At 33.9% G+C, this 25,416-nt stretch overlaps 1 protein-coding gene across 2 annotated transcripts in view; it reads right to left on the bottom strand.

Moving 5' to 3' along the window:
• Positions 1 to 7,884: 7,884 nt before the first annotated feature.
• Positions 7,885 to 25,416, bottom strand: part of LOC136039307 (monocarboxylate transporter 12-like) — a 77,549-nt gene continuing 60,017 nt past the window's right edge. For both annotated transcript variants that reach the window (XM_065722915.1, XM_065722916.1), the window contains 3 exons: positions 22,041 to 22,186; positions 13,973 to 14,195; positions 7,885 to 11,391 (listed from right to left, as the gene is read on the bottom strand). In XM_065722915.1, coding sequence (XP_065578987.1) covers positions 11,147 to 11,391; positions 13,973 to 14,195; positions 22,041 to 22,186 — 614 coding nt within the window. In that variant the 3' untranslated portion in view covers positions 7,885 to 11,146. The remainder of the gene's footprint in view (positions 11,392 to 13,972; positions 14,196 to 22,040; positions 22,187 to 25,416) is intronic.

Below are 25,416 nucleotides of genomic sequence, written 5' to 3'. Positions count from 1 at the left end.
GTGCTGTAACAACTGCTGATTTCTTGTTTGTTTTTTTTTAAATAAAACTTTGGTGCTTTTTCATTGCTGCAGTGGACCTGCCATCTGCCACTTCTATAGCTCAAGGTCTTCTTGATAAAGTAAAGGATTGGTGCTGGTCAAATGGTATGGCTTTTAACAGCCGAAAGAGTGCCATTGTCAACTTCAGGACCCCTTACCGTATGAGAGACGCACAGGAGCCAATCACCCTGACTTTTGGGAACGACATTATATCACCTCACAAAATGGACATCATCATTTATCCCTATCCCAAGCTTAACATTGAGTTTGACAAGTTTGACATTGAGTTTGAGCTTAACAAGACTAACATTGAGACTGCCAAGCTTTTCTCTTTGACATAAATTTCTCATATTCCTTCTAAGTCTCTCGCAAAAAGAGACACTCAATTAGAAAGTGATGTAGAGTCTCACTCTACAAATTACAAGCTTTACAAATTGGGCTATAAATTTTCCCAATCCTAAATAGTCTTATATTAGTACTTACAGGATCTGATAGAAAAAAGAATAACAATTTACAATTATTTTTATCCAACTTACTATAAATTTTATTATCAAAGTGGTTACGTTTTATCTGGGCTACAAGCTGATTATGGATTAAATCCATCAAAATCTCCTTTGACTCAATCCTCTTCTGATAGCTCTCTTATAATCATCTCCCTCTGCACAATGCAGGTACTGTGCTGATGTCTATACTATCTGAATTTCAAATCCGTTTTGAAGCAATTGAACAAGTGTGCTGTAACAACTGCTGATTTCTTGTTGTTTTTTTTTTAAATAAAACTTTGGTGCTTTTTCATTGCTGCAGTGGACCTGCCATCTGCCACTTCTATAGCTCAAGGTCTTCTTGATAAAGTAAAGGATTGGTGCTGGTCAAATGGTATGGCTTTTAACAGCCGAAAGAGTGCCATTGTCAACTTCAGGACCCCTTACCGTATGAGAGACGCACAGGAGCCAATCACCCTGACTTTTGGGAACGACATTATATCACCTCACAAAATGGATGTATTCTTTCTTATTTCTGTGATATGATTTGAGCTTTTCAACATAGTTTTGAAATGAATCATAATTTTTATTATTTTTCCCAAAGCACCCACCAGCCTTGCAAGTACTTTCACATCCTCCTCTTCCTCTAACAGCATCATTTTTTAATGATTTTATTGCTTGATATTCAACTTCTTTTACCATGATTTCTGTTATTAAACTTTTTAAGGGATAGATTTTAGTGTAGTGAGTAACTTATGAGCTGGAATAAATTAAAACTTAGTTCAAATTTGTAGAAAATTTTGTAGTTTGAAAGACCAACCCAAAACTTCTACTTAGAAGACACAAATATTTATGCAGTTTATAAAATAACTAAATATCTTATAGTTTACATATTTTGCAATTATTTTTATAGTTCGTTCTTTGTTATAAACTATCAATTAAGATTTCAATTATTATGAACTAGCGTTTGTCCTAAATTATAACAAGCGAAACAAAAACCAAACTAATTTTAAAATTTCCAGGTATTTTTCTGGTTTGAATCAAAAATTTAAATTATTGGTAGGACATCATAAATATTTTTGTAGTTTGGAGTAAAATAAAACTATTTTATTTAAAATTTTCAGGTATTATTATAGTTTCAGTTGACAAATCAAGTTTTTGATAAGACTTTCCTAAAAACTACTGCAGTTTACGTAGCTATGTCTACATGTTTCTTATAATGGAAAAAGTTCTTTGTTAAAATAAAAATTTATTTTAAGATTTTTTTGTTAATTACAAAAACACGTTAAGCCTGGATTATTATGTTTAGTTCGTTCGTTTGTAATTTCATCTTTGGTAGAACTTGCTATACTTTTGGTGTTTTCATAGATGATTTTTTGCGTTTCGAAAGGAAATCGTTGCTTGGCTCTCTATTAGTTGGAGTCCACATGACTGTAGGTAAAAAATCCATTTTGCTGATTTCTGTTTGATTTACTCTTGAAATGTTTCTTAATCAGGTACCTACACATTTTTAAACTAAAACGTTTAAAAATTAAAGTTTTAGTTTTGTTTTAAGAATCAAAATAATAGGAGGGGAACTAGCCCTCCTCCCAAAGCTTTCTTTTCCTCAAACGTATCTCTTCGCAGTTGTGAGATACCAATACAGTTTAAAATAGTTCAAAGAACACAGGAAAATCCATGCCCTCTAGTTTACTTTTCAAATTAAACCTGATCTAAAGCAACAAAATAGCTAGCTGATTATACCACTACCTATTTAAGTACTTTACCAATGTATGAAATCTTAAGTATACTTCAACAGGCTTACCTTAAAGACGGAAGTAAATGAGCCTTGTTTTTAGAGTGTTGAATTTGAAACCAACTTTTTTAAGCGAATAATATTTTTTTTAATTTTCTGACAAAACTATAGGTTCCCTTCAAATCACAAGACTAGAGAGAAAAGTCGTTAGCCATCAGTGTTTTTGCAACAATAAAAGGTGAGTATTCTAATCCTGGCCATCTAGAAAAATTTGGAGTACATATATCGACTCGGCAGCAGTTTTGAAAAATTTTGCTGAATTTTTGCCTTAAAAAAGTTGTACAGGTCGGAAGAAAATATATTTATTTTGTTACAATTGTTCCACACATTCTAAAACTAGATGGGATGCTAAATGAGGACTCAGTTGACTTATGCTGGTTATAATTTGTAAAATGTCATTTTCTTTTTGCTGGACAGAATGTTTTATCTAACTGTTTTGATTTCTTTTTTGAAATGCTGAAAGTAAGGAGCAACACTAAAACTTATAACGAACAAAAATCATTCCGTGTACGAATGGGGCTGTTGCCTCTTCAACGCCCCACTCTTTCCGCTATTTTTTGTATTGTTTTAAAAAGTAGAGCTGTGAGAAAGAATCAAACTTTAGCGTGAAGAGCAGGGTGTTGAGGAGGGAATAGTCCCTTTCATATATGGAATAGCGTCTGTTCGATTTAAGTTTTAAGGTTGTTCCTTACTTTAAGTTTTAAAAAAGTTGTTTTTTATTTAATTTCTGAATGTTTTTGAATTAATACAAGTTTCGATAATTTTTTGGTTGCATAAAACGGCCACTAAAATTTTTAATTTTATTTACGAACGTTTTTATTAGTAATAAATTATACGTAACTTGCAAATTAACTTACGAAAAGAATTTTTATGTTCATATATATTTATTAAGTATACGTGGGGGATCGCCCTCTTGTCAATGCCTTGCTCTTTACACCAAAGTTTGATATTTGTGCCAATTCCTCAAGAATAACCCTTGAACCACAAAGGCCACTTAATTAGAATAAATAGCACTTTTGAAATTACTAAAAATAGTTTAACGTACAGAGTAAGGTATCGAATAAAGGACGAGCCCCCTCATATACGAAGTATATTTTATTTAAAGTCTTAATGATGCTCTTTACTTTCAGTTGAAAAAACTTGTTTTTTTATTTAATTTCTGAACGTTTTTGAAATATTGTAAGTTTTGATTTTGGCTCACCGTGCATGACCAATCAAAACGAAATTTGCATGTAAATTTTGCCTTTTTTGGCTAAATGTCCTTCTCAATGTTTTGACCGGATGATTTTGAAAAAAGGGTGGGGGAAGGGGCCTAGTTGCCCACCAATTTTTTTGGTTACTTAAAAAACGTCATTGATTCACAAATGTTTTTATTAGTAATTTATAAACGTAACTTACAAATTATCTTACCTAAAAAACTTCTATATTTGTATATTTTTATTACGTAAATAAGGAGGCTCGCCCTCTTTTCAATACCTCGCTCTTTACATTAAAGTCCAAATTTTGTTCCAATTCTTTGAGAATGACCGCTGAATTACAATGGCCGTTAATTAGAATAAATAGCTCTTTTGAAATTACTAAAAATACTTTGGTGTAAGGAGCAAGGTATTAAGTATGGGACAAACCCCCTCATACATAGAATAATTTTGTTTTCGCCTTAAGTTTTAACGTTGTTCTTAAATTTCAGTTAAAAAACTTATTTTTCATTTAATTTCTCTTTGTTTTTAAATAGTACTGGAAAAGCCAGCGCCCACTTCATGGAAATTCTCTTCGTCCTTGACAAATTTATCCATTGAAAGATTCTCTCACGTAACATCTAACCCCCCCCCAGTCATCAGAAAATAACCCATGAAAAAATTCAATATTTTCCCTCAAAAACCAGTAATATATGTAAACCATGGGCAGTATTAAGAGCTTGCAGCCCTTCCCCTAAGGATTTTCGGCAATTTTTGACAATGGTGAACAAAATGGCAACCTCAAAAGTTTGCTCCAATGACTTTGGGGAAAAATGAGCTTGGGAGGGGGCCTGGTCATCCTCTATTATTTTTTCTTACTTTAAAAGGGCGCTAAAACTTTTAATTTCCCTTAAAATGGGCCCTGTTATGATATTCTAGGACCATTGGGTCGATGCAATCACCTCTGGGAAATCTTTTTTTTCTGGCAAAACTACAAAATTTCAAATTTTTGCATATAGAAGCTTGAAACCTGTAAAGTAGGGTTCTCTGATGCGGTTAATCTGATGGTGTGATTTTCATTAAGATTTTATGGCTTCTAGGGGCTTCTGTTTTCCCCTATTTTCGAAAAAAAGGCAAATTTTCTCAGGTTCATAACTTTTGATGGGCAAGACTAAACGTAATGAAACTTGATAAAAAGAATGACATTTTTATGATGATTTCAAATATACAAGTTTCATTACGTTTAGTCTTGTTTTAGTCCTTGATATTAATAAAAATTAATAATTTATTTGTTACCCGCTTGTTTTGACAATTTAAGCGGAGTAAAAACGTTAAGGAAAGAAAAACAAAATAACACAAACAATACAATCAATACAGTCTAAATAAAAGGGTGGTAAGGACCCAAGCGTTGACAAGCCTCAGCACCTAATCTAGCATGGGTTTTTTATAAACAAAAATAATATCAGTGGCACAAAACCTTCTAATAATCTTCTGATTTCTATAAGAACGCGGCAGATACAATAAATATTTGCAATAACGAAAATACAGAACTCTTATACCTTGCAAATCTTGATTATTAAAAAACGGGCACAAACCGAAAGAAACAATATAGAATGATTGCAATATGTAGAATAAAGCCTGGATAAAGCCTTTCGTGAAAATCTGCCTCGGTTCGGGACAATTTTTGCGTACCAATTTTAAGTTTACTTTTAATATCATTAAGCCCACAAGATCAAAAAGCCGATAAAGATGAGCAAATACTAATACCAAGCCACCGAATCGAAGAAACAAGCTTAACTGAACAATAACCACAAGCAAGATCACTACTTTGATGCTTAGAATTAAAAACTAAGTATTCACATTTTTCAGTATTAAGTTTGAGGCCAATTTCCTCAAAAGACTTAGAAACAAGCTGGGTCGACTTAATTAGGCTAGATTTAGTACGGCTGATCAAAATTAAATCATCTGCATATGCAATATTCGAAAGATTAGTTAGGCCTAAGAAGTATGATGGATTAATACGTGGCAAAACAAAATAAAGACAAGCATTAAAAAGATAAGGGGATAAGACTCCTCCTTGTCTAAGACCAGAACGGATGGGGATATTATCAACGTAGGTGTCACCTGACTTGAGTTGAACATATGAATTAGCATACCAAAAACGAAGATTTGATATAATAAACACATTAGCACCAAGTTGGATTAAAGAATACCAAAGTTGGCTATGGCATATTGAATCAAATGCTTTTGAAACATCGAGTGCACAAAAAAGAACCTCAAAATCATTTTTATGCGCTTCAAGTAATAGCGAAACTATAGCACGATGAGCATGTTGTCGTCCTATATAAGGCTTGAAGCCAAACTGATTAGAAATATAATCACTTTAGACAGGAGATCAGGGAGCAAAAAATATTCAAATACTTTACTTAAAGTAGAAGCAACCGTAATAGGCCTATAAGAAGCACAACTAGTTGCATCCTTACCACGTTTCAAAATTGACGTAATGTTACCAACTAAAAAAGACTCAGGGACTAAAGAAGAGCATAAACATCTGAAAAAGTAACTGCAAATGATAAGCTAATTCTTCCGAATCGGTATTGAGATGAAGAGCACTGATGCCGTCTATATTATAAGATTTCGTTTTAAGTCTCTCTACACTTCTTTTGACACAGTCAACACAAATGGGAGGTACATGACCTTGAATGATTTTCCATGACTTTTAAGGCGACAGATTAGAACAGATCTTGGCAAAACGAAAATGAACCGCATATATCACTGTATCGAAAATCTTACTATAATGATTGATCAATGATACATTAGGGATTCGGTCGACCGCAGGCGATCTATCGAACTTCGCGACATTAATCACTTTTTTCCACTGGCTAAGAATCTGAGGAAATTCGGCACCATTATACCTGATTCTTCAAAAATAGCGCTTAAAATCAACCTTTGTTCTTTCTTTAATTTTGAAAAATTACCCCTTAAAGAGCGGCTGCAAGTTATCCACATTTTTAGCCACAATTTAGCCCGATTTTGTATAGTTTTGAGCTCTGGGTTATTCTTCCAAATTCAACTTCTTGTTTGGGCTCGAAAGCGACATAGGGGAACAGCTACCTCTTCAGACCTCTTTAAGCACGATACAATGTGGCTATAATAAATATTAAGCTGAATTCTGGCTTGTGGGGATCCAACACCTGTATACAACAGATTAAAAGGGACTTTAAACGTTGATAGAAGGCTAACGAGCGTAGAAAAATAAAGAGGCCAGTCAGCTTTGTTCCATTCTCTTTTAGAAATCCATTTTCTAGAATTAGAACGAAGGTTCTTTTCAGTAGTAGCATTAAGGGTAACAGGGAGGGATGGGGGTAGATGGTCATAATCAGGCTCATCCTTATCAACATGGACTTTGCGACAGATGAGACGAGAAGAAACGATACAATGGTCAATGTCCGAAAGTGAGCCACTATTATGGATATAGGAATGGGAGGCATCTTTTTTCGAAATTTTGTAACTATTCAGTAGGGAATCGAAAAGAAGCTCAGTCCGCACTTATGAAGAGTTAATATTACAGTTCATATCACCGATTAATAACCAGTCCAGTCCATTACTCTCAATGCCATTCAGAAGACTTTTCATTAATGCGCAAGATTTTGTAAATTTAGTTAAACTTCTGAGGGATTTCTGGTCGCAGGGGAGATTGACATTAATGAGGACAAGGTTGGCAAGACGAATAGCTATATAACAATCACTCTCCTGATAACATAAAGGGGGTGTTGAAAACATCGTCTTTTTTATTAAACATGCTAGGTTACCTGATGGTCTGCCAGAGGTTTTGCGTGCAGTTTTAGAAAAAACTAAGTGGTCATTACTTCTCCGTAGGGAGTTTAAGCTCACTAAAGGTAGGAGATGTTCCTGGAGGAATAAAACATCAAAACTTTCTAATTTCTGATCCAAAGAAACGTCTTTATCCTTAGTACCGTTAATATTGAACGAACATAAAGTGAAGTTAGTCTTCAATATATTGTGGTTTCAAAGACTATATAGTTGAGCCAAGCCTCTTCTATCGATTCCTTCAATGCACCAGTGCAGATTGAAAACCACTCTTGCGGTAATCGTCTTATCGCTTTATGAATACCTTTAAGTTTGACAATTCTAAATTAGTAGTGATAGGCGTATTTTCCCCCCTCCCCTATCGCTTGGAGACTTTGTCCGAGTGCAATATTAAAAAGCAACAGAGAATATAAGACAAATAAAAATGATTTTAAAAAAAAATTTAGGAACTTTCTCCCAATGTTAAAAAGAAAAAAAACATGCAGAAGATGTGGTTTACAATATTTTATTGTTCACTTTTACAATTTGTTCCCCTACCCCAAGGGTTCTTATGGCTACACTATCATTGGATAAAAATTTATTGATACTTTAAACTATAGTGAACAAAAGAAACACATCAAAAGCTAGATAAAATATACACAGGGACTAGATTAAAGAGATATAATCAGAGCTAGATATAATCAGGGGCTAGATCTAAAATATAGACAGGGGCAAAATATATACAAAAACTAGATTTCAAAATATGTTCTAAGAAAGTGGCTGGTTTCCCTCTAATCACTTTAAGCTAATATAAAACGTATATTGTTCTTTCGGTGCAACAGGATTTATTGCTAAAATTTGGAACTTTTGACATCAAATAAACTGAGTTTTTTTTTAATAAACCAAAATATTCATATTAAACCTAAAAGTAAGTTATAACATATTTCTTATATGACGGGTATTGCCACTCTTCATCTCCTTGCAAATCCCAATAAATCATTAGGGTAAATAACTTTTTCTGTTTTCTTGGTTGACAAAGAAATACATGATTAGATCTTCTTAAGGCAAACTGAAAAGTATTTTTTACTCTGGTCTTATTGCCCTTGTATGTGATTGGGCATCAGGACTTCTCATGATAGGGGTCAGAATGGCTTCAGCTCTATAATAAACCAGAAATTGCAAAGACTTGTAACCTAAATAATGAGAAAGCCCCTCCTCTCTTTCTGAATCACATTTTTAGTGGTGATTTCCTTTCTTTCCTGCAATTAAGACATTATAAATTTATTTTTATTGAAAAATGAAAATATTTTTAGTTTTTAAAAATGTTCTCAATTACTTAAAGAAAAATATCGACAAAGAATTTATTTAAATAAAACAGTAGAACAACCTAAAATTATCAACAACCTAAAACAAAATAAATAAAGCCACAAACTATTAGAACGAACAGAGTTTACAATGAATCACTTATATAATTATAATTAAAGCATTATACTACTTATTATAGTTATATACGAACAGAATTTAGCCTTAAAAGAACGTTCCCAGAGAAGTATTTCAAGGAAAAGTAAAGAACAACACCAGAGTGTAAGAGAAAAAGAAACAAATTTATTTCACATCGAAATAGAAAAAATAAGTTTCAAGGGCATCGTAGAACATGGAATTATTAGGCCGAATAATTGAATAGCCAAATCATCATTGTATCCCATGATTTGGATAAATTAATGCTAATTGGCACCTGGAATCAGATTTATCATCTTTCAAGGTACGTCAGCTTTTCAAAAATTGCTTAGTTAGATGAAAAGAGATCAATAGGGATCAGTTTCCCTTGTTTGTGTAAAGTTTTTTCTTTCTTGGGTTTCGGTTTGAACTAGCTGAAGTAAATTCTCGCATAAACTCGTTTAACCGAACTGGGTGATTCTACTTGGGGTTTGTGTCTGTGTCTATCTTTTTTTCATCTAATATAGCAATTTCTCCGTCTATGCCAGTTAAATACAGATGAAATCTTGCGTTCAAAAGTACTTAACGTTATTTTGAATAAAGTTAACGTTAACTGCTTAAAAATAATTTGTAAATGAAATATTGAAAGTGAATAAAATAAAAGGTTGCTAATGAACAGATTTCAAGATATTCCATTCCATTGCTACTCAACACTTTACATACAGGCTAAGAATATCGGTCATTAGGTAACTAGAGTTTTCTTTTTCAATGGTCACCATCTCCCTCTATAGTTTCACGAGTGATGTTATCATTAAATCATTTAATTTTTGAATATACATATCATTTGCTGGTTATATTTTTGAATTTAAATATTTTAGTGACTGCTGTTTTGTTTAGTTTTAGTTCTGGATTAAAGTTTACAATTATGAAGAAGCATAAAACAAACAGCTTGGAATCCAAAATTTAGGTCAAGAAAAAAACTTTCGGATATTTCTTTATACAGTTAAAAAAAAAGTATTTGGGTTTTCAATATGTTTTAAAAGTAACAAGGACGTGAGTATCTACCGTTTCTGTCTCAAAAGTTATATGAGAAAATGAACTTTATGTTGAACAAACTTTTTTTTTTTCTTTCACTTAGATAAAGAATTTTCCTGGAAATACTTTTCTGCTCAACATCAGCTTTATCAACGTCATATTTAGCCAGAATTAGTTCTTGTATCTCAAGACTGTATCCGTAGGGGAGGGGGGGGGGGGGTTAATGGGTTTGAACCGATTTTTCCACCCTGTCTTAAAGTGACAAGTGTATTTTTAAAAAAATTTGATGTGTTTTTTAAAGGTTTTCTCAAACAAAAAACGACCCCGGCAATTGATCCTCACTTAAATGAATCAACAGGGGAGATTATTTTTTATTTTATGTCCTTGGCACTTTTAGTGTGACTTCATTTCCGTTTTTCGGTTTCTGTTCTATTGCCTGAAGAAAATGAATTGGTATTGCTAGGGTCAGCCATCCTTGCCCGATTTGATGCTGGTAAGTCTGAAAGCTTACAGCTGCCATTATGAAGATCTCTGGTTCAGCTAGTTCAGTTACACCGAATGTCGTGAACAAGAGTTTTGTTGGATTTTACTGATTTTGATAAAGTACTCAGGTAAAAAGCTAAGCCTCCTCCCATGCTCTATATTTGATAAAATTTCGTTGACAGATTATTTTAATTATCATTTCTAAAGACTGAAGCAACAGCTACTCAAGTCAAACAATACTATTTTTTTACTTTTTCTTCCATTTCTAGTATACTATTTTTCTTTTCTGTCATAAAAATGTATATTTTAATGAGGGAGCAGTCGAAAATGTGATAATTATCATATAAGTGAAAATATTGAGCAATACATAAAACAAAAAGAATGTAAAACAAAGCTAAAACTAAAACAACAAGCTGTAAAAAAATAGAAATTTCACAGGAATTCTCTTGAAACATATAAATATCCTTATTTTAACAACAACAACATCAACAACAACATCAACAACAAGCATCAACAACAACAACAAATCAAATATACAATTCAATAAATTTTACAACGGGGGGAGGGAGAGATAATAATTTTAAGGCCGTCAAATTTTCTGATAATCTTGGAGAGGAGTTACTGTTATTTTTACGATGATTCTGAATCACATATATGAAAATTTAATTTGAAATTAAAAAAAAAAGAACAAAAGTAGTCAGGGAAAATAACAGTTTTCTACTAGAATCCTGGCTTCTTATGCATAATAAATGTACATCAAGTAAACTAAAGCTTCGAATAATTCTGATTTTAGTGAGACGGCCACAATGCAGCCAACACAAGCCGTTTCTATGAAATTTTTGGTTTCAGAAGATTTTTGACTCAGCACTATCACTGTCACTGCTGTACAACTACTTTTGTGCAACTTGTACAACTGCTATTAAGCAATTGCACATTATAGAAAAACACAAAAACACTCCAGCGACAGTAAATAGAACTTCGTAAGAAAACGTTGTGGCGTAGAGCATACGAGCAAAGGGTGGTCCGACTATTAAAGCGATACCACGGGAAATGCTGTTTACTCCAAGGTATCTTGTCAATTTTTCGGTATCAAAAACGTTGATAATGACAACTTGTATTAGTGCGTCAAAAGCGCCTGAAAAAAAACATATACAAAAAGAAAAAAAAATAGTTATCGTATTATTAGACATGAAGGAGACATACTTCTGTTACTACTACTTTGATTATTAACAAATAAAATCTGCTGCTCCTAGTACTTCGTCCTTGTAACCTCTCCCAAAATCTATTCGGTGATAACCTAATATGATCCCAGATGAATGGACAATTTCGTACAATCCATGGTAATCATCTGTGAAACTTGGCTAAGCAATCTTAATGTTTCTTTCATCAGAGCCTTAGAAAATGGGATCTAATTACGTTTTTGTACAGTTAATTGATTAATATACGACCAGTTGAAATAATGCTTTAGATAATTTCGCTAGAATACATTTAACAAGCCTTCCTCGGCCTTTCAAAGCATTCACTTTTCAGAACCATGCTTAGCTATTGTCATTACTGTAACTTTCAATATCCTAATCTCATTATGGACAATTATCTACCTATTCTTCCAACTTTTTCACTATGAAATTCAGCTTTTTCATCGTCATCAGCATCTTATTTACTAAATTGGTAATTGCTTCAGTATATGTACTTGGTATACCATTTGAAAACTGCTGCTTCTAAACCCATAAATATTCGAGTGGTTCCTATCACTATTTGTAAAAGACTAGTTCATGAAGTGTCCACTCTTTGTTTATAAACTGATTCGTATCAGTGACTAACTTATTCAACCTATCAGAATCACGTAATGGCTGTTAATATGGTATTCCTGTTAGTTGGTTGTCAATCACTGATAAGAGTCTGTATATAAATAAAGTCTAGGCCCTAAATGAACTAGTTTATTACAGATAGTGCTTAGGATCCATGGATGTTTGCAGACTTAGAAACAAATGCCAACAGAAAGGGGATTTTCCAAAATTTCTATCTGGTGCCACTTAAAAACAGCCACTTCCAAATCAATGTGGTTCCAATCACAATTTGTAAAAATTTTAGCACACTGGGGATGAAAGTGCTGTGAACAAGCTATGTTGCAGGTCATCAAATGATATCATCCTCAGATGATAAATGCAATCAACTGGTTTGGAAATGATTTTTATTCCCTAAAAGTTGTGTCTGGTACCACTTTTCCTTAAAAATATTTTGAACATTATTCAGCCACAACTTTGGCAGATTAATTATAGTAGTATGAAATACATCTGGTGAATGATTTTGAATCCCCAAAAGTTGCATCAAGTGCCATTTATTCTTAAAAACATAAATACATTCAATTATTAATCTTAGATTTATTTGGTTGAATCATCCTCTGCCTTTTCTAAAATCATACTGTTTTTCTTTAAAAACTTAATCTACACCAACTATTAATCTAATAAATATCATCATGATAAGCACTTTCTTTCCTACAGAAATCAAACTGATGCCTCTGTAATTATTACACTCACTCTTGCAACCTTTCCTATAAAGTGGTTTGATTAAAGTTTTCCTAAATTACTTTGTACCTCCTTTTTTTCAAAAGTCACATCCACAATCTTCAGTAACTTATCTCTAATTCACTAATTTTTAGTGTTTTCATAGGAAAAACAAAAAAATATTGCCCCCTAGATTTTAATAAAGACATCCCCTCCTACTTTTGAATGAATTGACACGGTTGTATCTGTACAATATTTCAGGAACAAAACATGAACATTTCATAAATTTTCAACTGAAAACAATAAAAATCATTTCAAAACCATTATTAAGGCTCCCTTTTTGGATAGTTTTTACAATTTTTTTAATTAAATTTAAAAACACGCGCTAGTGTCAATCATTTACTGTTATCACGAGCACTTATGACAGCAGTAGGTAAGACGGCAATGTATAGTTATTATCACGTGCCACAAAGATGTATCATAATTACTTGCGTTTCGATTCAGTTAATTAGAAAAATATGTTTTTAATTTAATTATACTGGAACACAAATGACACAGTTACAACATCCAAGCATTGGAATATGACCTCACCACATTAGAATATGACATCATCTTAAAAGGATGAACCAAAGACTGTGAAGCTGTTGGCAATGTAGCTTACGCGGTCAAAAATTATTTATTTCCAAAAAAAAAATTTTTTTTTGTGCGGTCAAAAATATACCTGACACAGTCAGATTATATACGAAAATTCTACAACAACCAGATTTTTCTATAAGAGAAAAAAGATGTCCCTAGAATTTATTTTTACATTTTAGACCCTCCGTCCTCTAAATATTTCCGAGGTGAACTTTTAGTGATGCCCATAATTTTCAAAGCATTACTACAAAAAAGCTAAAATTCAATTTAGACTGTGGGGTTGAAAGAGGTGACAACCTCCCTTCAATTTAAGCGAGTCCTTTATGAAACCTTCCATTATAAGAAAGTATGAGTAAAAAGGACGCTGTGTCAATTGAAATCGTAACTCTAAATATTAAAACAATATCCAAGTCCATGAAAACGTCATGAATAAAGTATATAGAGCTGGCAAATATTAGTTGAGTAATATAAAAATAGGCAGCTTGTCCTGGTATCACCCTAGCACCTGGCCGCCACCATCACCCCTGGCATCCTGCTAACTCTAACTGAGGAAGAAACATAAAAAAGCAAGCTTACCTGAAAAAATGCCAAAAAGGACAGTAAGTATTCTCATTTCGTAATGGACTTTGAAAAAAAGGAAACAGAAAATGAATAAGGCACTCCAGGCCCTACAAATATTTGTCAAAAGAAGGATATGCCCAGAGGCTAAGTCACTCAAATAGCCAATCAGAAAAGTGCCGAATATGTTTGCTAAGGTAATGAAAGTTGAGAGGTCATCAGCTGCTGTAGAGTCATCGCCCTGAAAGTTGATTAGTAAAATTAAATTATTCTTCCTGCTTCACAAATTTCATGTGAGTTCCTTTTCTAAATATGGAATCAGAGCTTAAGAACCACTTACACACTAATAAAATTGATAGTTATGAGTAAATTACTCTGTACGTTATTCCACCTAAGCCATCTGTTGATTTCTCCAAATGAAAAGAATGAAAACCTAGGGAACTAATTGGTGTGGGGCTATAAGCAATCACCTGCATGAATTAAAAAAATATTGCTTTGGTATTTTCATTAAAACACAACCGAAATAATCCTCCTTAGATTTTGACAGACCTATTTTTGAAAAAAAAACATGGGTAAGCTCCTATGGTGAACTCATAGTACCTGACATATTTCATAGGAGTTTATTTTCTAAATGTACAATCAGAACTAAACTAAAACTTTTGTAAAATTAAAATGTGTAGTACTGAGTTAATTCCTGTGAAAATCATTCCACAAAAGCCATCCGTTGATTCCTTTAAACGAGAATTCAAACCAACGGCACTAATGGGGAGGGGGTCAACCACAAAGGTTTTGAAAAACTTTTGTTAAAAATTTTGAAAAAAACTAGATCGCTACCGAGGTTCTGAAAAACATATGTTTTGGGTTTTCATTAAAAAAAAAAGAAGTTGATTAGCACCTCTAATTAAAACTCAATCTTACCTAGTGATTAAACTACAAAATAAACTAGCGGCATGTTAGGTGCTTTGATGTGCCTGGGGAATAAAATACAAATTTCTAAAAGAACCCATTCATCAATTGCCCTTCTAAGACCAAAAAACACTTTTCAATAAACCACGATTTAGTAATAATCATTATAACAGAAGTATTTACCGCAAAAATGATTGGTGCAGTGATAATTTTCTCTTACCGACAACATAACGGTGCAATTTCAATTTTCAAAATCAAAATTAAAAAGTTTTTGAGAAGGAAAACTATGCAAAGTCCTCAAATAAAGTTTCTAGCTTCTTGTCAACCATTCCATTGAATAGTTTTGAAATTTTCAAAGGATCCGATGCCTTAAGCATCATTTGGTAAGCCTCAACTAAACATCGTTCCTTTGTAAATTTAAATTAAAAAAACAAGTTTTTTTAACTTCAAGCAAGGAGCAGCATTAAGGCTTAAAACGAACAGAAATTACTCAGTACATGAAAGGGGTTGCTCTCTCCTCAGCGCCCAGCTCTTTACGCTAAAGTTTTACTCTTTGTATCAACTCTACTTTTTGAAACAATCAAAAACTTTGGCGTAAAGAGTGAGGCGTTGCGGAGGGGACAACCCCTTTCATGTACGGAATTATTTCGGTTCGTTTTGAGTTTTATTGTCACTCCGTTCTTGCAGTTCAAAAAATGACGTTTTTTATTTTTTATTTTTTATTTCTGGGGGTTTTTGAAGTAGTGCATCTTTTAATTTGGCTCAAAGCACATAAATAATTAAAACTAAATTTGCATAATAATTTCTTTTTCTAAATGGCTTTCTCATAGTTTTGATCGGACGATTTTGATAAACAAAAGGGGCGAGGAGGCCTTTTTGCCCTCCAATTTTTGGTTAATTAAAAATGCAACTAGATGTTGTGTATATTAAATAAAAAAAAAACTAATTTTTGTAGCTGAAAGTAAGGAGCGACACTAAAACTTAAAACGAACAGAAATTACTCCGTATATGAAATGAGTTGTCCCCTTCGCAATCCCTCGCTCTTTACGCTAAAGCTTTTAATTGTTTTAAAAAGTAGAATTGTGGTAAAGAGTCAAATTTTAGCGTAAAGAGGGAGGGATTGCGGAGTGGATAACCCATTTCATATACGGAGTAATTTCTGTTCATTTTAAGTTTTAATGTCGCTCCTTACTTTCAGCTAAAACAATTAGTTTTTTTTTATTTAATTTCTGAACGCTTTTGAATTAATGCATGTTTGGTTTTGGCTCTCCGCACATAAATTATTAAAATGAAATTTGTATATTAATTCTTTTTTTGGCTAAATGGCTTTTTCTTAGTTTTGATCAGACGATTTTGAGAAATAAGGGGTGGAGAAGGAGGCCTAGTTGCCCTCCAATTTTTCAGTTACTTAAAAAGGCAACTAGAACTTTTAATTTTTAACGAACGTTTTTATTAGTAAAAAATATACGTAACTTAAGAATTGACTTACGTAACAAATTTTCATAATCTTATATTTTTATTATGTATACGAGGGGGTTTGTACCCTCGTTAATACTTCGTTACACTAAATCGTAAGTTTTGTCCCAATTCTTTAAGAATGACCCCTGAATCAGAAAGCCGTAGAATAAATAGTTGAAATTACTAAAAATACTTTAGCATAAAGAGCAAGGTATTTATCTCCTCCTAAACACCTCGCTCTTTATGCTAAAGTATTTTTAGAACCCCTCATATGCGTAATAATCTCTGTTCGCTTTAAGTTTCAATGCTACTTCTTCCTTTCATTTGAAAAAAACGTTTTCATGTTTATTTTTCATTGTTTTCTTATAGTAATGCTAGAGAATCCTGCGCCCTTGTCATTGAATTTTTCTTCCCCTATGACAGATTCCTCCAAGGAAAGATCCTCCAACATAGCCCCCTCTCCTCAGCCCCACCCCCAAACAAAATAAAATCCCCCTGAAAACGTCCGTACACTTCCCAATAACCATTACTATATGTAAACACTGGTCGAAGTTTGTAACTTGCAGCCCCTCCCCCAGGGATTGTGGGGGATTAAGTCATCCCCAAAGACATAGTTATTATGGTTTTCGACTATGTTGAACAAAATGACTATCTCAAAATTTTGATCCGTTGACTTTGGGAAAAAAATGAGCGTGGGAGGGGGCCTAGATGCCGTCCAATTCTTTTGTCACTTAAAAAGGGCACATTTCCGTTAGAATGAGCCCTCTTACGACATTCTAGGACCACTTGGTCGATACGATGACCCCTGGGGAAAAGAAAAAAAAAACAAAAAAAAAAACAAACAAACAAATTAACACGCACCCGTGATTTGCCTTCTGGCAAAAAATACGAAATTCCACATTTTTGTAGATAGGAGCTTGAAACTTCTACAGTAGGGTTCTCTGATACGCTGAATCTGATGGTGTTAAAATCCTACGACTTTTAGGGGGTGTTTCCCCCTATTTTCCTAAATAAGGCAAATTTTCTCAGGCTCGTAACTTATGATGGGTAAGACTAAACTTAATGAAACTTATATATTTTAAATCAGCACTAAAATGCGATTTTCAATTTTTTTGAGTTTTGGTTACTATTGAGCCGGGTGGCTCCTTACTACAGTTCGTTACCACGAACTGTTTGATTAGTATTTACAGTATATATAGTACTTTATGTACAAACATTTCTATTAGTAATAAACAAACGTACCTTATGAATTAACGTACGTAACGAACTTCTATATTTTTGTATCTTTATTACGTATATGAGGGGGTTTACACCCTCGTCAATCCTTCACTCTTTACACTAAAGCTTGAATTTTGTCCAAATCTTTGAGAATGACCCCAGAATCACAAAGGCCGTAGAATAGATAGTTAAAATTACTAAAAATACTTTAGCGTAAAGAGCAAGGTATCTTGGAGGAGACGAAGCCCCTTATATGTAATATTTTATGTTCGTTTTAAGTTTTAATGCTACTCATTACTTACAGGTGAAAAAAAGATTATTTATTGTCTCATTGTTTTTTTTTTGTTTTTTTTTAATAATGCTAGAGAATCCTGCGCCCCTTTCATGGGAATTTTCTTCCCTCATGGTAAATTCCTCCATTTAAAGATCCTCCCACGTACCCCCTCTCTCCAGCCTACTCCCACCCAAACGCGAAAAAGTCCCCCTGAAAACGTTTGTACACTTCATAATAAGCATTACTATATGTAAATTAAATTAAAAAAACAACTTTTTTTAAACTGCAAGTAAGGAGCGACATTAAAACTTAAACCAAACAGAAATTGTCCCGTATATGAAAGAGGTTGTCCCTTCCTCAATACCTCGCTCTTTACACTAAAGTTTGAGTCTTTGTCACAACTTTACTTTTTAAAACAATAAAAAAAAATTGCGTAAAGAGCGAGGCGTTAAGGAGGGGATAACTTATTTCATATACAAAACGATTTTTGTTCGCTTTAAGTTTTTAATGTTGCTCCTTACTTGCAGTTAAAAACACTTGTTTTTTATTTAATTTCTGAATGTTTTACATGTTTTACATGTTTTGATTTTGATGTATGTTTTGATTTTGGCTGCACACGAATAATTAAAACAAAATTTGTACTTTAGTTTTTTTTTGCTAAATAGCCCTTTCATAGTTTTGATAGGACAATTTCGATAAAAAAAGGGACGGGGGAGGAGGCCTAGTTGCCTTCCATTTTCTAGTTACTTAAAAAGGCAACAAGAATTTTTTATTTTTTACAAAAGTTTTTGTTAGTAATAAATTTACGAAACTTGCGATTTAACTTACGTAATGCACTTCTATATTTTTGTGTTTTTATTACGTATATGAAGGGGTTCGCCCCCTCGTTAATACCTCGTTCTTTATACTAGAGCTTGAATGTTGTCCCAATTCTTTAAGAATGACCCCTGAATCACAAAGGTCGTAGAGTAAATATTTAAAATTACTAAAAATACTTATCGTAAAGAGCAAGGTATTGTGGAGGAGACAAACTCCCTTATATACATAATATTTTCTGTTCGTTTTAAGTTTTAATGCTCTTCATTACTGCAAGTTGAAAAAAATCTTTATTTTCTCATTGTTTTTTTTTTAATAATGCTAGAAAATCCTGCACCCCCTTCATGGAAATTATCTTCCCTCATGATGAATTCTTCCATGGAAATATCATCCAACGTAACCCCCTTCCGCGATCCACCCCCACCTAACACGAAAAATACTCCTGAAAACATATGTACACTTCATAATAACCATTACTCTATGAAAAAAATAGTCAAAGTTTGTACCTTACAGCCCCTCCCCTGAGGACTGTGGGGGATGAAGTCATCCCCAAAGACATAGTTGCTAGGTTTTCGTCTAAGTTGAACAGAATGGCTATATCAAAATTTTGATCCGGTGACTTTGGGGAAAAAATGAGCGTGGGAGGGGGCCTAGATACCCTCCAATTTTTTTGGTCACTTAAAACGGCACTAGAACTTTTAGTTTCTGTTAGAATCAGCCATCTCGCGAAATTATAGGACCACTGGGTCGATACGATCAACCCTGGCAAAAATTACAAATTCCACATTACTGTAGATAAGAGCTTGAAACTTTTAATACAAGGATCTCTAATACACTGAATTTGATGGGGGGGATTTTTGTTAAGATTCTATAGCTTTTAGGGGGTGTTTCCCCCTATTTTCCAAAATAAGGCAAATTTTCTCAGGCTCGTAACTTTTGATGGGTAAGACTAAACTTGATGAAACTTATATATTTAAAATCAACATTAAAATTTGATTCTATTGATGTAACTATTGGTATCAAAATTCCTTTTTTTTTAGTTTCGGTTACTATTGAGCCGGGTCGCTCCTTACTACAGTTCGTTACCAAGAACTGTTTAACAATGATCAAAGTTTTAACTTACAACCCCTCCCCTGGGGACTGTGGTGGATGAAGTCGTCTTCAAGGACAAAGTTATTCAGTTTTCGACTAAGCTGCACAGAATGGATATCTCGAAATTTTGATCCGGTGACTTTAAAGGGAAAATGTGCCTGGGAGGGGGCTCAGGCGCCCTCTAGTTTTTTGGTCGCTTAAAAAGGGCAATAGAACTTTTAATTTCTAACGGAAAAATCCCTCTCGTGACATTCTAGGACCACTGGGTCAATACGATCACCCCTGGGAGAAAAAAACAACAACAAAACATACAAATAAACACCCATCCGTGATCTGTCTTGTGGCAAAAAATACAAATTCCACATTTTTGTAGATAGGAGCTTGAAACTTCTACAGTAGGGTTCTCTGATACGCTGAATCAGTTCGTTACCATGAACAGTTTGATTGGACAAACATTACTTAGACATTTTGTGATAGAAGCTACTTACTCAAGATATGCCTTATTTGGTTATCAATTTTACACCTTTTGAAGCGAGATGTATCTTTTCAATTTTAGAGTAAATTGTTTTTTTGTGGGAAAATGAAAGGAAAATGTGTTTTTGGAAATCCAGCTGGGGGGGGGGAGGGTTAAATTTATCTTTTCCAAATTTGTCATGTTCTAGCGGGGGGGGGGGGGGTAAATTTATCATTTCCAAATTTGTCATTTTCATCATTATAATTTTCAGGGTTTAGCTGTTTTAACTTATAAAATAAATATTTGTATCTAGGGCAATGGTACGTCTTAGAAGGGGCGTAAGGTGTTTCTCTAGATGTAATAGTGACAACTATTTGTACCAGCTTAATATTTTTAAGGTTTTCCCGAATTTCCCCAAAAAGAAATTTGAACTCTCCAGCATCAATCCAGAGATTAACAATTTATACTTTGCGTCTATTCGTGTTATTACGATGGTTAATTTTTGTGATTATTGGTGAGCCCAATTTGCTTTTGGGGACACTGCAAATTCTTGAAAAATTCGGAGCTAATCCTGATGGTAGTCACTACCATCACCTTTTTTCAGTTTTTTTTTTCCAGGTAGGTTCAGCTTTTTTAACTTTTGAAATAAATAAGTGGTTTCTAGGACAGTGGGACGTCCTAGAAGGGGTGCAAGATGTCCCCCTACTTATGATAGTACTACTATGAGAACCCGCCCGAATTTCTCAGGAATTTGAAAATCTTGGGAAAGAGCAAATTGGGTTAAAAAAAAATTGATGATTTCTATCTATATATATATAAATAAGTTGTATGTTTGTACGCATATGACGTCATTATAAGAATATAAGGCTTTGTATTTGACGTCATTATAAGTATATAAGTATATATTAATATATAATTTTAATATAAATCCTACAATAGCAGAAGAAACAGCCGAGGAAGCTGCTCAAAGAGTTATTTCAAAGAGAAATTTTAGTATAAATCCTACAATGGCAGAAGAAACAACCGAGGAAGCTGCTCAAAGAGTTGATGCCATAAGGCTTGCGGCTAATAGAGAAAGTAAGAAAAGAAAGCGTACCGGGGAATCACAAGAACAGTGTGAAAACAGGCTTGCGTCTCAAAGAGATATTACCAAAAAAAATCGTGCCGACGAATCCCAAGAACAACGTAAAAATAGGTTCGCGGCTCAAAGCGAAATTACCAAAAATATTGTGCCGACGAATCACAAGAACAACGTGAAAACAGGCTCACGGCTCAAAGAGAAATTACCAAAAGAAAGCGTGCCGAGGAATCACAAGAACAACGTGAAAACAGGCTTGAAGCTCAAAGAGATAAAAAAAAATTAATTAAGAAATTTAAAAAATTAAAACTAAAAAACAATGGATTTCAAGAATTCAAAAACCTTAAAGAAGAAAACCAAAACTTTGGAGCTTGGTAGATATCATTGATAAAAATTGGAATTGCTTTAATAATCAAATATCTTTGAAAAAAACTGCAATAGAACACAATGAGAATCCATATATAGAAGCCTGCCGCGTGCCGTGCTGGGAACCAGCTAGTTGAAATATATAATAATAAATTGGAAATAAATATTTAGAATTATCACTTTTACATTCTTAATGAAAAAAAACTTAAAAATTCACCAATCTGAGCCCTTAAATTCTTTCATTCGTTAGCATGTAAAAGGGTTGCCGGCATGTTCAGTTCCTAGAGTGCTATTGCCCAAATTTGCGCGCTACACAGTGATTTTGGTTGCTTGAGGTAAAAAAGAATTAATTTTAATTGTGCTAAAGTAGCTACAGGTGATAACACTGGCATGCAAACTACTTAATAAAATTGAAAATCCCTACCTGGGAAACAGCTACATCAACTATAAGAACAGAAACAATGTTCACTCCAATGACATCAAGAACGCTGCTAATAGCTAACAGGACCATCTTTTTATCTTTTAGAACAGAACATCCAACATTTTCCCATAGATTATTGAAAAAATTCCCTGCAATAGAAAGAAACAACATTGAAATCATCTCTAATCTGGTCTTGGGTAGGGGTGAATCCAGAATTTTCTTTGAGGGGGGGGGGCATAATAGGTTACTTCGATAAACTTGGGGACACAGAAATGCCTGCAATTTAAAGGGAACCTCAACAATTATGTGTCGTAAGTAGGTAGTGGAAATGGTCGTAAATTTAATCTAAAATGTGGTGAGGGTTAAAGTTCTAATAAATCTGTTGAAATCAAAATGGTATGAAAATATTGATACAAAAAAATAGCAAGTTTTAAAAACAACCCTGCCATAAAAAAAAAAAAAAACAATAATAATCTGTTCAAGATCCATAGAAAATAGGATATTTAGTATTTTCTGCATATTTTTTTGCCTTTGTACTTCTGACCACTATCACTACGAGTGAATTAAGCTTTTTATTGTCAAAAACAGATTGCTCCTGACCCATCTTTTGGAGTCATACACTCTTTGTGACAATTTCTATATAGGTCAACCATTTAGCTTGTCGCTTAACTTTATGGCATCGCTTAGTAACTATGATAGTAATGAAGCCGACAAGTAAAATTTTTAATTAATCTGCCATTATCATAATAATAATTAAAAAAAAAATTCTTCAGTTTAACCTTTCAATTCAATTCAATTCAATTTATTCAAATAAAACTACAATATAACACCAATAATAATAAAGATCCTGGAAGCGAACTTGTTGAGGACCATAACCACAAAAAATTGAAAATGAAGAAGAGAAAAAAAAAAAAAAAAAAAAAAAAAAAAGAAAAAAAAAAAAGAGAAAACATGAGTAACTAAAGCAAATTGAATAAGAATTTAGAGAGTTATAATATCAAAATTTTAGTACATTGCTATACAGCGTGCGAAAACTTGTGGATAGCTCGACACTGGAGGGTATTATATTCCATTGAAGTATAGATTTATAAATGGGGGATCGCTGGGCGGAACTAGAGACAAACTTGGGGACAATGAAGGAACGGTTGGATGAACGGAGACAGAGGCCTTCAGAATTATTAATATTAAAATAAGATAATAATTGAGGAGGAAGATTTTTATGGTAAGCGGAGTATGCAAGGTATAGATTTAATTTTTTGATGATTTGTTCAAAAGGGATAATACCAAAATCGGAGTACAAGTCCTGGGTGGGATATAGTCGGGGCAGCCGAAAAACTGCTTTGATGGCACGGTTTTGGGCAGATTTTAATTTATTGGTAACTGAAGGAAAAGTGTTGCCCCAAACAGATCCACAGTATGAGATATATGGGTAAATAAAAGAGTAATAAAGGGTGACAAGGATATCGGGAGGAAGAAAATAATTCGCACGATTAATCATACTTACCTGTCGCAAAATTATGGCTCTGATGTAGGACACGTGTGTTGCAAATGATAGGGAGGAGTCTATGTGAACACCAAGAAACTTGGCAACTTCGACCTGTGGGAGGAGATTGGTAGAATATTTTAGGCCAAGTGCTTGCTGAGGTTCATTTTTTTTGTAAGGGGTTCGAAATAATACAACCTGACTTTTCTTGATGTTAATGGTCATGCAGTTAACTAGACACCACTCCTCTACTCTATTCAGAAGGGTTTGAGTAGAGGCGACAACGGATGGTAAATTAGGACCGGTGATGAAACAGTTGCTATCGTCAGCGAAAAGTACTGGGTGCACTGATGGACCCAGGTCCGTAACCAAATCATTAATATAAAGGAGAAAAAGTATTGGACCAAGAACAGAGCCTTGTGGGACGCCCCTTCGGACAGGTAGGGGATGTGAAGTCAACCCGCCCAGACTCACACTCTGTACTCTACCAGAGAGATAAGAGCCAAACCATGAGAAAGGAACTCCACGAATCCCTAAGTTGTTGAGTTTACTTAATAGAACACTGTGATCAACCATATCAAAGGCCTTAGAAAAGTCCAGAAATAAGCCCAATACAGTATTTTTAAGGTCAAGTTGGGAACGTATAAACTGTGTGGCGTCTATTAGTGCATGAGCAGTTGAAAATTTGGAACGGAAGCCATATTGATGAGGAGAAATCAACGAATCTGAAGAATGAATCCCAAATAAAAAGGGAGAAAGACGTCGGAATATAATTCTCTCGAGCACTTTAGATATAACTGGGAGAAGTGAGATTGGACGATAATTACTTATCTCAGACGGATCGCCTTTTTTATGAATCGGGATAACAATTGCTGATTTAAATATTTCTGGGAAGACTCCATTGGTCATAGACAGGTTTGCTATGTGCACAATGGGTTCACAAACATAGGAAGATACGGTCCTAAGAAGCTTATTACTTATGCCAAAGAAGTCAGGTGTACTACTATTAGAGAGACAATTGATAACTTGAAGCACCTCTTTACGATCAGTTGGAGAGAAAAACATAGATCCAGGATTCTTGCTAGGTTGAACTGACTGGGAGAAGGAACAGGAGTTAGCATTTGGAATATTAGTGAAATAATTATTAAAAGCATCCGGTACTGAACTTGGGTCAATTAATCTGCCACTGATGTCCTTAAGGTTAAGAGGTACAGATCTTGAACTTCTTTTTTTTGAAAGAATTTCATTTATTGTTGACCAAATTTTTTGCAAGTTCCCTTTGCAATGAGAGATTTTCGAATAATAATAATTTTTTTTTGCTTCCCGGACAAGTTTGGTATATAAATTTTTGTATTTTTTATAATTAGTCAGGTCAATAACGTTACTGGTTTTGCAAGCTAACTTATATAGGTCATTTTTTCGATATGAAGAGATTATCAGGCTATTTGACATCCAGGGGCGTATATGGCTAGTTTTTCGGTTTGATTTACGAACTGGAAAGGTTGAACTGATAAGATCACTCAGTCCTTGTGTAAAACCATTTGTGGCTGAATTAACATCCTGACAATCCAAAACCTTGGACCAGTCAAAGGATTTCAAACGATCCGTGAACCTGTTCATATTCACAGTATTATATATTCTATTATACGTAGGGGTTTTAGTTCTAGAGGGCTGAGTAGTTGGTAGGGAGGGTAGCGAGAGATAGATTGGAAAGTGATCTGACAGGTCAGAAAATATTATTTTGGAGGACAGGTGGTTTCCCAGGGAAGTGGATACAAAAATGTTGTCAATTACAGTAGCTGTAGACCTCACAGGATCAACTCTAGTAGGAAAAAGGATTGTGGGAAGAAGACCACTTGAGGTGAATGTTTCAAAAAAGGTATCACAATCATTATT

This window comes from Artemia franciscana, chromosome 19 (assembly GCF_032884065.1).
Source record: "Artemia franciscana chromosome 19, ASM3288406v1, whole genome shotgun sequence".
Lineage (NCBI taxonomy): Eukaryota > Metazoa > Arthropoda > Branchiopoda > Anostraca > Artemiidae > Artemia > Artemia franciscana.
This window is presented reverse-complemented; position numbering and strand designations above follow the sequence as displayed.